Here is a 12,805-nt window from a genome sequence, read left to right on the forward strand (position 1 = left end):
CAAGCTAAGTTTTGCATGAGTGACGCTTTCTAAAACAAAGCTGATTCATGGACATAAGTTTCTCAGTTTCAAGAAAATTTATTATTCTCAAACTGAGAATATATTCAATGACTTTGCAGCAAACCAATGTTAGGGATCTTGGTCTGTAATTTTGTGGGTCCGTTCTTTTATCTTTCTTATATGTAGGAGTCACCTGTGACTTTTTCCTGTCAATTGGGATTTTGCGCTAGGCAAGAAATTAACCATAAATGCAATCTCAGTAAATGCTCTTTGTAAAACTGAATTGGGATCCATCCAAACCTGATGACTTATTTGCTTTCAAGTCTTTCATTTATTCCTCCCTGCCAGTCGTCCATATGGGAGTCAGTTTGATGGTCAAATGACAGTATGTTTCTACAATTCTCTTGTGTGAACAATTTATTGAAAGTGAAATTTAAAACTTTGGCATTTGTCACTCCAAAACATACTAGTTTTTGTTCTTGTCTTTTGAAATGTTTATAACATCTTGGAATTTCATTGCCTTGGTGTATTTATTATTTCTGTCTATGAAACAGGGTTACTAACACTGCTTGTGCAACTTAGTTGGTTATCATACAATCTCTAGTATATTCTTAATAAATTTCGTTCTTTAAAACATAATCTAGATAAGTTTTAAGAGTGTTTTATCTTTAAAAAACATCTTAAAAACAGCCATATCAATACACTGCATAGATACTAGAATTTCAAAATTAAGTTGAGAAAGTGATCTTTCGCCTAGGACAAATACTGTTGCAAATGTTTTACCACAAGAAAACAGTATTCACACAGGAAATAGCTAAAAGGCTACAAACTTCACAAAAATTGGTGATCTACATACACAAAAATCTTGTGTATTCTGCTATAGCCCTCTAGATCATATCTGGATATGTGCCATGGCATCAGGCCACAGGCGAACCACACTCAAATTCTCCGCCAATGGCATGTGTGTGGGCCGGTCACCAGAGGCAGCCTTCGATCTATGCACATGCCATAGCACCCACTGTACCGTCTACCAGAGCTCTCCTGTATTTAAATACAGTGCTCCTTTTAGAACGTTACATAACACGGGATTGAAGTGCAACTTGGCCAAGTCACATTCTTTTCAGCCATCCACTGTGTATTTGGAGTTTGAGGTGTCTTAGGATGGTGCAAAGCCTTTATGTCATCATGTCACTGCTGCTGTCACCACTCTGCCTCACCCTTCCGATGTCAAAGAACTCCAAGCATTTTTAGAGAAAATTGCCTATCATCACAATTCATTCCAGGTGCAGGCCCACCTCCCCCACGAATTGCTCCACAAGGAGGTTCCTTTTTGGTGGGAGCGAGTCTGCGAGTGCACATTTGTACTTTTAAAATCTAAACTGCACTCTGCACTTTGTTTCACTACCTGCCATCTTGGCCACTGTCTGGTCTTGGATACAGACACCTCTCAGTATGGACTTGTGGCTGTTCTTTCACATCTCTATGAGCATGGTTCAGAATGTCTGATAGCTTACGCGTCAAAAACGCTCAACTTTGCTCAGCATTACTACTCCCAAGTTGAAAAGGAAGCACTTGCTACTGCCTACGCCCTCAAGAATGTTTGTGGGTCTAAGTTCCACCTCATTATGGCCCACAAACCCACTGTTTTGTTATTTAATCCTTCTGCTTCATTTCCCAACAAAGTAGCACATTGCCTCCACTGTTGGGCCTTGTTTCTGTCTTGCTGCAACTATGAAATACATTTTTGGCCTACTGCACAGCATGCCAATGCCGATGCATTGTCCTGACTTCTGATGGAGTTGGTCCTTACTTTTGATCAGGATGAACTCCTTTGTTTTGAGGTGCAATGTACAGTGGAAGTGTTTCGTATTACAGACTCCCAGATCATTGCTGGTGTTGCTGCCTATCCAGTTTTGTGCCAAGTTGTTCACCTCGTTCAGCATGGTTGGCAGGACAGGTGTCCAGATAGGTCTTTGGATCCTTTATGTAGCTATTTTGCCCTTCATCACTACCTTTCAGTGTTCAATGGTCGTGTTCTCTTAGCTATGGATAAGCCATCACCCAGGGTTGTGCTCACAATTGCTCTATGGCAGGATAAACATTAGCTTCTACATCTGGGACATTGGGGGGTTCTCTCTTACCAAGTCATTGGCCTATCAACACATTTTGGCCTGCATCGGTGGTGACATTGTGCGTCTTTTCATGGCCCGCTCTCAGTGTGCTTCGTGACAGGTAGTGCCACAGGTGACGCTCTCTCCATGGCTCTCTCGCAGCATCTGTGGGAAACCATCCATGTTGATTTTGTGGGTCCCTTCCTCAATTCTTACTGGTTGGTGGTTTTTGATGCTTTCTCAAAATTTTTGTAAGTTATCCACTATTTTTCCATGACAGCTGTGGCTACGGTTCAGACCCTCTCAAAAATTTTTTCTATTGAAAGATTGTATTATATGCCTGGGATGGATAACGGTGCACAGTTTGAGTCTCAGACCTCCCACAATTTCTGTGCCCATCAACATAATTGCCAAGTTACTGCTCCTCCATTCCACACCCAATCTAATGGCAATGCGGAACAGGCACTTCTTGAGTTCTTACAGGGTATGTCAGTGGGGAATTGGAGTCTGACCAATACTTTCCATAATCACTAGCCACATATCCTCCTGCATCTGCTAATGACACCCCATCAATGACCTTTGGTGTGGACCTCTTCACGGTTCACTTTTGGTTCCAACAGGGTCTGGGATCAGGGGTTTGGCTGCTGACCTATGCGGATTCTGTTCATGGTCCACAGCTGCCACAGCCATTGCCCTTGTACGGCTGGTGGTACACCATCATGATCAGCTGAGTCCTTATGTCACAGCAAGGGCTGCGGGCCCTCCAACACCACCACCACCACCACCACCACCACCACCTTTGCCTCCTCCATTGGCACCCATCCAGACTTTGGGAGGCGTCCCTGCTGTAGGGGCACACCAGCCCTCTTTGTGGATGTCACCGCCTCCGGCCTCTCCTTGAAGGTCTGGTGCCCCAACGCATGCTGCCAGCCTGTCTACATCTACATCTACATTCACACTCTGCAAGCCACCCAATGGTGTGCAGCACAGGGCACCCTACGTGCCACTGTCATTACCTCCCTTTCCTGTTCCAGTCGCGTATGGCTCGCAGGAAAAACGACTGCCACAAAGCTAACGTGTGCGCACGAATCTCTCTAATTTTACATTCATGACCTCCTCGGGAGGTATAAGTAGGGGGAAGCAATATATTCGATACCTCATCCAGAAATGCACCCTCTCGAAACCTGGACAGCAAGCTACACCACGATGCAGAGCGCCTCTCTTGCAGAGTCTGCCACTTGAGTTTGCTAACCAACTCCGTAACGCTATCATGCTTACCAAATAACCCTGTGACGAAACGCGCCACTCTTCTTTCGATCTTCTCTATCTCCTCTGTCAACCCGACCTGGTACGGATCCCACACTGATGAGCAATACTCAAGTATAGGTCAAACGAGTGTTTTGTAAGCCACCTCCTTTGTTGGTGGACTACATTTTCTAAGGACTCTCCCAAGGAATCTCAACCTGGCACTCGCCTTACCAACAATTAATTTTATATGATCATTCCACTTCAAATCATTCCGTATGCGTACACCCAGATATTTTACATCTACATACATACTCCGCAATCCACCATACGGTGCGTGGTGGAGGGTACCTCCTACCACAACTAGCATCTTCTCTCCCTGTTCCACTCCCAAACAGAACGAGGGAAAAATGACTGACTATATGCCTCTGTACGGGCCCTAATCTCTCTTATCTTATCTTTGTGGTCTTTCCGTGAAATATAAGTTGGCGGCAGTAAAATTGTACTGCAGTCAGCCTCAAATGCTGATTCTCTAAATTTCCTCAGTAGCGATTCACGAAAAGAACACCTCCTTTCCTCCAGAGACTCCCACCCGAGTTCCTGAAGCATTTCTGTAACACTTGCGCGATGATCAAACCTACCAGTAACAAATCTAGCAGCCTGCCTCTGAATTGCTTCTATGTCCTCCCTCAATCCGACCTGATAGGGATCCCAAACACTCGAGCAGTACTCAAGAATAGGCCGTATTAGTGTTTTGTAAGTGGTCTTCTTTACAGATGAACCACATCTTCCCAAAATTCTACCAATGAACCGAAGACGACTATCCGCCTTCCCCACAACTGCCATTACATGCTTGTCCCACTTCATATCACTCTGCAATGTTACGCCCAAATATTTAATCGACATGACTGTGTCAAGTGCTACACTACTAATGGAGTATTCAAACATTACGGGATTCTTTTTCCTATTCATCTGCATTAATTTACATTTATCTATATTTAGAGTTAGCTGCCATTCTTTACACCAATCACAAATCCTGTCCAAGTCATCTTGTATCCTCCTACAGTCACTCAACAATGACACCACAGCATCATCAGCAAACAGCCGCACATTGCTATCCACCCTTTCCAAAAGTTCATTTATGTAGATAGAAAACAACAGCGGACCTACCACACTTCCCTGGGGCACTCCAGATGATACCCTCACCTCCTATGAACACTCACCATCGAGGACAACATACTGGGTTCTATTACTTAAGAAGTCTTGGAGCCACTCACATATTTGGGAACCAATCCCATACGCTCGTACCTTAGTTAGGAGTCTGCAGTGGGGCACCGAGTCAAACACTTTCCAGAAGTCAAGGAATATGGCATCCATCTGATACCCTTCATCCATGGTTCGCAAGATATCATGTGAAAAAAGGGCAAGTTACGTTTCGCAGGAGCGATGCTTTCTAAAGCCGTGGTGATGCATGGACAGCAACTTCTCTGTCTCAAGGAAATTCATTATATTCTAACTGAGAATATGTTCGAGAATCCTGCAACAAACCGATGTTAAGGATATTGATCTGTAAGTTTGAGGATCCGTCCCTCTACCCTTCTTACATACAGGTGTCACCTGTGCTTTTTTCCAGTCGCTCGGGACTTTACGTTGGGCAAGAGATTCGTGATAAATGCAAGCTAAGTAAGGAGCCAATACAGTAGAGTACTCTCTGTAAAACCAATTTGGGATCCCATCAGGACATGGCGATTTATTTATTTTCAACCCATTCAGCTGCTTCACAACCCCAGGGATGTCTATCACTATGTACTCCATACGGGAATCTGTACGAGACTCAAACAGCGGGATGTTTGTACGATCCTCCTGCGTGAAAAATTTCTCAAATGCTAAATTTAAAATTTCTGCTTTCGTTTTGCTGTCTTCCGTTGCCAGGCCAGACTGATCAGTGAGTGACTGGATGGAAGCCTTTGACCCGCTTACCGATTTTACGTAAGACCAGAATTTCCTTGGGTTTTCAGCAAGATCTTTTGTTAAGGTATGATGGTGGTAGTGGTTGTATGCTTCGCACATCGCTCTTTTTACAGCAGCACGAATCTCTACTAACTTTTGCCTGTCCTCATTCTCCCAATCTTTCTTGTACCACGAGTGCAACTGTCTTTGCTTCCTGAGCATTCTCCGAATTGCGCTGTTAAACCATGGTGGGTCTTTTCCGTCCGTAACCCACTTTTTCGGCACATACTTCTCCAATGCGTGATTTACAATGTGTTAAAAATTTGCCCATAATTCTTCCACGTCCATCGTACCGGAAGTAAATGAAGTTGTTTCATTTACTAAGGGGGATGCTAACAACTGCTTATCTGCTCTTTCTAGTAAGAATACTCTCCTAGCCTTCTTGACCGACTTTTTGACTTTCGTAACCATAGTCGTAATGACAACATCATGATCATCAATCTCTGTCTCAACACTGACACCGTCGATGAGGTCTTGTCTGTTCGTGGCTACCAGATCTAAAATATTTCCATTACGTGTTGGCTGTCGATTTAGCTGCTCAAGACAGTTTTCGGATAATGTGTTCAAAAGTAAATCACACGACGGCTTGTCTGTACCACCTGTAATGAATCCATAGACATCCCAGTCTATACTAGGTAGGTTGAAGTCGCCTTCGACTAATATAGCATGATCCGGGTACTTCTGTGGTACAGAGTGTAGACTCCCTTTGAATGATTCTAGAACTGTCACAGTGGAACCTGGTGTCCGGTAATAACACCCAACAATTAACTTTATTTCTCCTAGCCCTGTTAAACGTGTCCAGATAACTTCACAATCACACTCTACTTCAACCTCAGTAGACACAATATTTTTGTCAACTGCAATGAAGACACCACCTCCTACGGTGTCTAATCTGTCTTTCCGATACACGTTCCCACCCTCACTAAATATTTCAGAACTTCCTATCTCAGGGTTCAGCCAGGTCTTAGTCCTGAGAATAATTTGCGCGCCACATGCTTCCTGGAGGGCAGTAAATTCAGGAACTTTATTCCGAACACTCTTAAAATTTACTGCTAATATCTTGATAGCTGAAGTGTCTTTACACTGAGCACGTCCTGATATATATAACCAGAGGCTTCGTCGACTCTGTGACGGTCTTGGCTGAAAATATATATAAAATTTGCGCGCCACACGCTTCCTGGAGGGCAGTAAATTCAGGAACTTTATTCCGAACACTCTTAAAATTTACTGCTAATATCTTGATAGCTGAAGTATATATATATATATATATATGCGAGGTGTCCCGATGAACACTCACCAGGCAATGTGCAGGCTGGGAAATCAGGACGTGCTCAGTGTAAAGACACTTCAGCTATCAAGATATTAGCAGTAAATTTTAAGAGTGTTCGGAATAAAGTTCCTGAATTTACTGCCCTCCAGGAAGCGTGTGGCGCGCAAATTTTATATATATTTTCAGCCAAGACCGTCACAGAGTCGACGAAGCCTCTGGTTGAGACCCTCCAGTCGGCTCCAAACCAAAGGACCCCGATCCACTGTGGGAACGATGCTGCAAATAGAGAGCTCTGCTTGCACCCCGCGTGCGAGGCCAGCGGTCTTCACCAAATCCGCCAGCCGCCTGTACGAACTGAGGATCGCCTCAGAACCCAAGCTACAGCCATCATTGGTGTCGACATAAGCAACTACTTGCAGACGACTGCAACCCGTACGCTCGATAGCCGCAGGCCAGGCCACCTCCACATCTTGGATGAGGCCCCCCGGCAGACAAACAGGATGAACGGGCGAGGCCAGCCGGCCAGCCTCCACATTGACCCTCTGCCTCGAGCAATGCAAACGCGTTGCAGTCCGCCACTCACCCTGAGGTGAGGGCGGCCCCAACATGCCGGGTACACTAGAAGGTGCCTGGACGGCTGAGTCAGCAGACGCAGCAAGTGACACCTGGGGTGTCTGAAACGACGCGCCAGACCCTCCACCATCGCTGCACCTTGAGGCAGCAGCCTGAAGGCGGCTGACCATGGCCAACAGCACGCTCAGCTGCTCACAAACCGCAGCCAGCTCCTCCTGCACCCGCACATAGCACACACACACCCTATCCATCCTACTGCTAATATCTGGACGTATAGAGTTGCGACAAATAAAACAGCAATATGTGACTGCACAGTTGCATCACCAGCATGAGATTGAGCTGCGATATATGAACAATTACTTACGAACTAAGCAATCAAATGACCATGACTACGCCACTATACAGATATTACAATGTGATCGTACCCCTGTCTTAGTACAAATGACAACCGCCTATGCAATGTTACACTCTCCCGTTATTAAAATTTGATACTACTCCTTTCTAATTCGAAAATATGCAAAGATCCGAAAAATTTCACCATGCAAGCACACAAACACACAAAGTAATTTGAATTAAACCTGTGGAATTAATATGAAAAACTGAATATATGACTAGTTTCTGCTACTGCTGTTCACACATGTCAGTCTGCAACCACAGACGAAACTGCACTGGCCTCTGCCTGCTGCTAACTGACTCTACAAAATAAACAGAAAGCACTGGCTGTCCAAAACAAACAACTGACTAACGACTGCGAATTTATACTTTACAGCTATCAATAAGCAATATAACTCCTCTCAAATACAAGAATACACTAGGATGTTATGTAATTAAATATGCAAGTGCACAAACACTCAGAAAGAAATTAAGAATCAAACTACAAAACAAATATGAAAGCTAAATATGCGACTCCCTACTGCACTGCTGCTGCACTACTGCTGCATTTTACAAAAGTAACTGCTACCAGTGTTTGTTCCGCTATCATATTATCATACAATAAAGGATCCTTCTTTCTATGTATTCGCAATACATTACATTTGTCTATGTTAAGGGTCAGTTGTCACTCCCTGCACCAAGTGCCTATCCGCTGCAGATCTTCCTGCATTTCCCTACAACTTTCTAATGCTCCAACTTCTCTGTATACTACAGCATCATCCGCAAAAAGCCGTATGGAACTTCCGACACTATCTACTAGGTCATTTACATATATTGTGAAAAGCAATGGCCCCATAATACTCCCCTGTGGCACACCAGAGGTTACTTTAACCTCTGTAGATGTCTCTCCATTGAGAAAAACATGCTTTGTTCAGTTTGCTAAAAATTCTTCAATCCAGCCACACAGCTGGTCTGATATTCCGTAGGCTCTTACTTTGTTTATCAGGCAACAGTGCGGAACTGTATCGAATGCCTTCCGGAAGTCATGGAAAATGTCATCTACCAGGGAGCCTGTATCTAATATTTTATGTGTCTCATGAATAAATAAAGCCAGTTGGGTCTCACATGATTGCTGTTTCTGGAATCCAAGTTGATTTCTACAGAGTAGATTCTGAGTTTCCAGAAATGACATGATATGATATGCGAGCAAAAAAACATGTTCTAAAATTCTACAACAGATCAATGTCAGAGATTTAGGCCTATAGTTTTGCGCATCTGCTCGGCGACCCTTCTTGAAAACTGGAACTACCTGTGCTCTTTTCCAATCATTTGGAACCTTCCATTCCTCTAGAGACTTGCAGTACACAGCTGTTAGAAGGGGGCAAGTTCTTTCGCGTACTCTGTGTAGAATCGAACTGGTATCCCGTCAGGTCCAGTGGACTTTCCTGTGTTGAGTGATTTCAGTCGCTTTTCTATTCCTTGGACACTTATTTCAATGTCAGACATTTTTCGTTCGTGTGAGGATTTAGAGAAGGAACTGCAGTGCGGTCTTCCTCTGTGAAACAGCTTTGGAAAAAGGTGTTTAGTATTTCAGCTTTACGCGTGTCATCCTCTGTTTCAATGCCATTGTCAACCCAAAGTGTCTGGATATGCTGTTTCTATCCACTTACTGATTTAACGTAAGACCAGAATTTCCTTGGATTTTCTGTCAAGTCGATACATAAAATTTTACTTTCAAATTCACTGGACACTTCACGCATAGCCCTCCTTATGCTAACTTTGACATCTTTTAGCTTCTGTTTGTCTGAGAGGTTTTGGCTGCGTTTAAATTTGCAGTGAAGCTCTCTTTGCAGTAGTTTCCTAGCTTTGTTGTTGAACCATGCTGGGTTTTTCCCATCCCTCACAGTTTTACTCGGCACGTACCTGTCTAAAATGCATTTTGCGATTGCCTTGAACTTTTTCCATAAACACTCAACATTTTCAGTGTCGGAACAGAAATTTTCGTTTTGATCTGTTAGGTAGTCTGAAATCTGCCTCCTATTACTCCTGCTAAACAGATAAACCTTCCTCCCTTTTATTATATTCGTATTTACTTCCATATTCAGGGATGCTGTAATGCCCTTATGATTACTGATTCCCTGTTCTGCACTTACAGAGTCAAAGAGTTCGGGTCTGTTTGTTATCGGTAGGTCCATAGGTCCAAGATGTCCCATGGTGCTTCGCTGCCAACTGCGCTTCCACCACCAGCTGGACCAGCACTGTCAGGCCCTTCACCACCAGCATCCCCAGTGCCTCCATCCAAGCCGTCACCATCAGCACAGTTCCGCAATGTCAAGGATGCGTATATCAAGCTGCTAACAGCACCCTGATTGTCCGTCCTCCCTTGTACTTAACAAGAGGAAGGCTGGCCGGTGCGCATTATTATGACTGCACCACTTCCACCTGTATTTATCAGTTCTGGCCCAGAATCTCCTTCTGCTGTTGCCGTCATCACCTGCCATGCCTGCCACAGAGGCCATGGATGTATCATCAGTCACCCTGATGCCTGCATCAGAGGAGCACTCTTTCCCCAAGGAGGAAGACATGATATAGCACTGTACATCATCTTTGTATACGCACTTCAGCACCAGGCTGCAGGCACACTACACTCAAATACTCCACCAACAGCACCTGTGTGGGCCAGCCACCAGAGGCTGCCCATAACTTGTGCACATGGCACAGCACCCACCGCACCATCTACCGCAGCTCTCCTCTACATGAAGACAGTGCAGCCAGCTCAATAAAGAAATCCAAATTAAGATCTGCAATGGCTTATAACTGACTCAATGGCGCTGATGAAATTAAAAATCTGTTTGAGACTGGCTGGAGCAAGGTAAGATACTTTTTAAGATACTCTGAAATCATGATTTTCTCTGAAACTACATGTGGAGGGAAATGATCTAATTAAATAATCCTATAAAACCTGAAATCTTAATGTTCTATTTGCTATTTCTTTAGATATTATTACAGGTCTGCTCTTCAGATGAGCCCATGTTGTCAATGTGTGAGATGAGCAGCCAGTATCTCAAAAGAGCTAGTGATGGCCTATTGATTATGTCACGTGTGGCTCAAACAGTCAAGTGCCCAATTTCTGTTATGGTGTGGGGCATAATATCTGTAAATGGTACATATAGAACATATATTGTTCAAGGTTCAATGAATCAACAGCAACAAGGAAAAGATATACTGCTTCAGATGGTGAAGTGGTTTTCTCATGGTGACTCCGTTTTTATGACAAATAAATTGTTGCATCATAAAGCCAAGTCAGTCAAACAATTCTTTGCTAAAAATGATGTAAAAACTTTGCCATGGCCTAGGAACAGCCAAGATGTGAACCCAATAGAAAGTATGTGATCAGTTGTAAAGCAAAGATTGAAGGAAACCACCTTTACAACAAATGTTTAACTCCTTGAGCAGCTTACAGAAATACACACATATGAAGAAATTGGCAAATCTTTGCCCACACCTAACAGAATTCATGCGGAGGAGAATTGAAATGTTAATCAAGGTGAAACTCATGTACACAAAATACTGATGTAACATTTAACTGTTAAATAAATGAGTATATAATACAAAAAAAAAGAGTTCATTTTTGCAAATATTCTGCTTGAATCCAATAATTTTCACACCATTATAGATTTCACAGAAGCTAAATTATAATAAGAATGCCGACATTATAAGAAACAGAAACTACAGCACTCTAAAATCTGGCCTCTTATACTTGTCATAGCTATCTTAAATATAAATATTAATTCCATAAATGAACTTTTTTGTAACATAAAATAATGTTAGTAATTTCAAGAATAAAAACACAAAACAGTGAATATTCTAACTCCAGATTTTTACCTGAACAGAATCCTGGCATGAGAGCCCTGAAGCATGAACAATGCAACGTCCAACATTGGCATCGTCAGAGTCTGAAAACGCATTCTTGACGCACCACTCCATGTTTGCTAACACTTTTCGTAGCACTGAATTGCTTAACAGTAACCCAGCATCTGAAAATTTATGGATGTGTCTGCAAAAACTGTCACACTACTTATTGACAATACAATGAAATATTTACTTTTGGGTTAAAGGAGACCATTCACTATAAAGCAGAAGCATTGAGTTATCAATAGGCACAGATAAAAAGAAAGGAAACTTGGTAGCTTTCAGAGTTACCCTTTTACGAGCTAGAGTAAAGGGAGGAAGCTGGTTTGCCAGATAGGTATGCGGGAGGGAAGAGTGGGAGGTATATGGGCTGCACATGTAATGAACAAATATAGGGGCCAGTGGGGAGTGGCCCATGCTGAAAGTGACATGGGGATTTGAATTGGAAGGGGGTGACAGGATGGAGGAGGGATAAACCGTTGAGAGGAGGGTGCAGGGACAGTGTGTTACTTGAGACTGAGGCCAGGATGATTGCAGGTGCAGAGGATGTGTTGTAAGGAGAACTCCCATTTGTGTAGTTCAGAGAATATAGCAGTGGAGGGAAGGATACAGATGACCAGGGTTGTGAAGCAGCCACTAAAATTGAGCACACTGTGCTCAGCTGCATGTTGTGCCACCAACAGCAGCTCAACTTCGTTCTTGTCAACAGTTGGCGGTGGCCATTCATCCTGGTGGACATCTGGTTGGTAGTTATACCAAAATAAAAGTCTGTGCTGTGATCATAGCAGAATTGCTTTATGACATGGCTACTTGTGAAAGCAAGTAATCCAGCCTCTGACGGGAGTACGATAAGCCTGTGACAAGACTGGAATAGGAGGTGCTGGGTGGGTGGATTGGGCATGCCTTACACCTTGGTCTGCCTCAAGGATATGACCCCTATGGCAAGGGGTTGAGAGTGGGAGTGGCATAGGGACGGGCTAGGATGTTGTGTAGATTGGGTGGGTGATGAATGACCACTTTAGGAAGGGTAGGAAGAGTCTCAGGTAGAAAGTCCCTCATTTTAGGGCAGGATGTGAGATAATCAAAGCTCTGGCAAATGATATGGTTCAGCTGTTCCAGTCTAGCATGAGGCTGGGTGACTAGGGGGGTGGGTGTTCCTTTGTTGCTGATTAGTGTAGGTTGTGGGAGGATTGGGTGTATGTGAGGATGGGGCATAAGAAATATATTTGTGGACTAGGTTTGGGAGTGGGGGAGGTTGTATTGCCTGCCTGTGAAGGCCTTTGTGAGTTCTGATCACTGCAGACACATTGCC

General features: G+C 43.7%; 1 protein-coding gene across 1 annotated transcript in view; it reads right to left on the minus strand.

Moving 5' to 3' along the window:
• Positions 1-12,805, minus strand: part of LOC126184879 (chondroitin sulfate synthase 2) — a 121,684-nt gene that overhangs the window by 91,828 nt on the left and 17,051 nt on the right. The window contains exon 2 of the mRNA XM_049927508.1: positions 11,467-11,618. Coding sequence (XP_049783465.1) covers positions 11,467-11,618 — 152 coding nt within the window. The remainder of the gene's footprint in view (positions 1-11,466; positions 11,619-12,805) is intronic.

This window comes from Schistocerca cancellata, chromosome 4, assembly GCF_023864275.1.
Source record: "Schistocerca cancellata isolate TAMUIC-IGC-003103 chromosome 4, iqSchCanc2.1, whole genome shotgun sequence".
Classification (NCBI taxonomy): domain Eukaryota; kingdom Metazoa; phylum Arthropoda; class Insecta; order Orthoptera; family Acrididae; genus Schistocerca; species Schistocerca cancellata.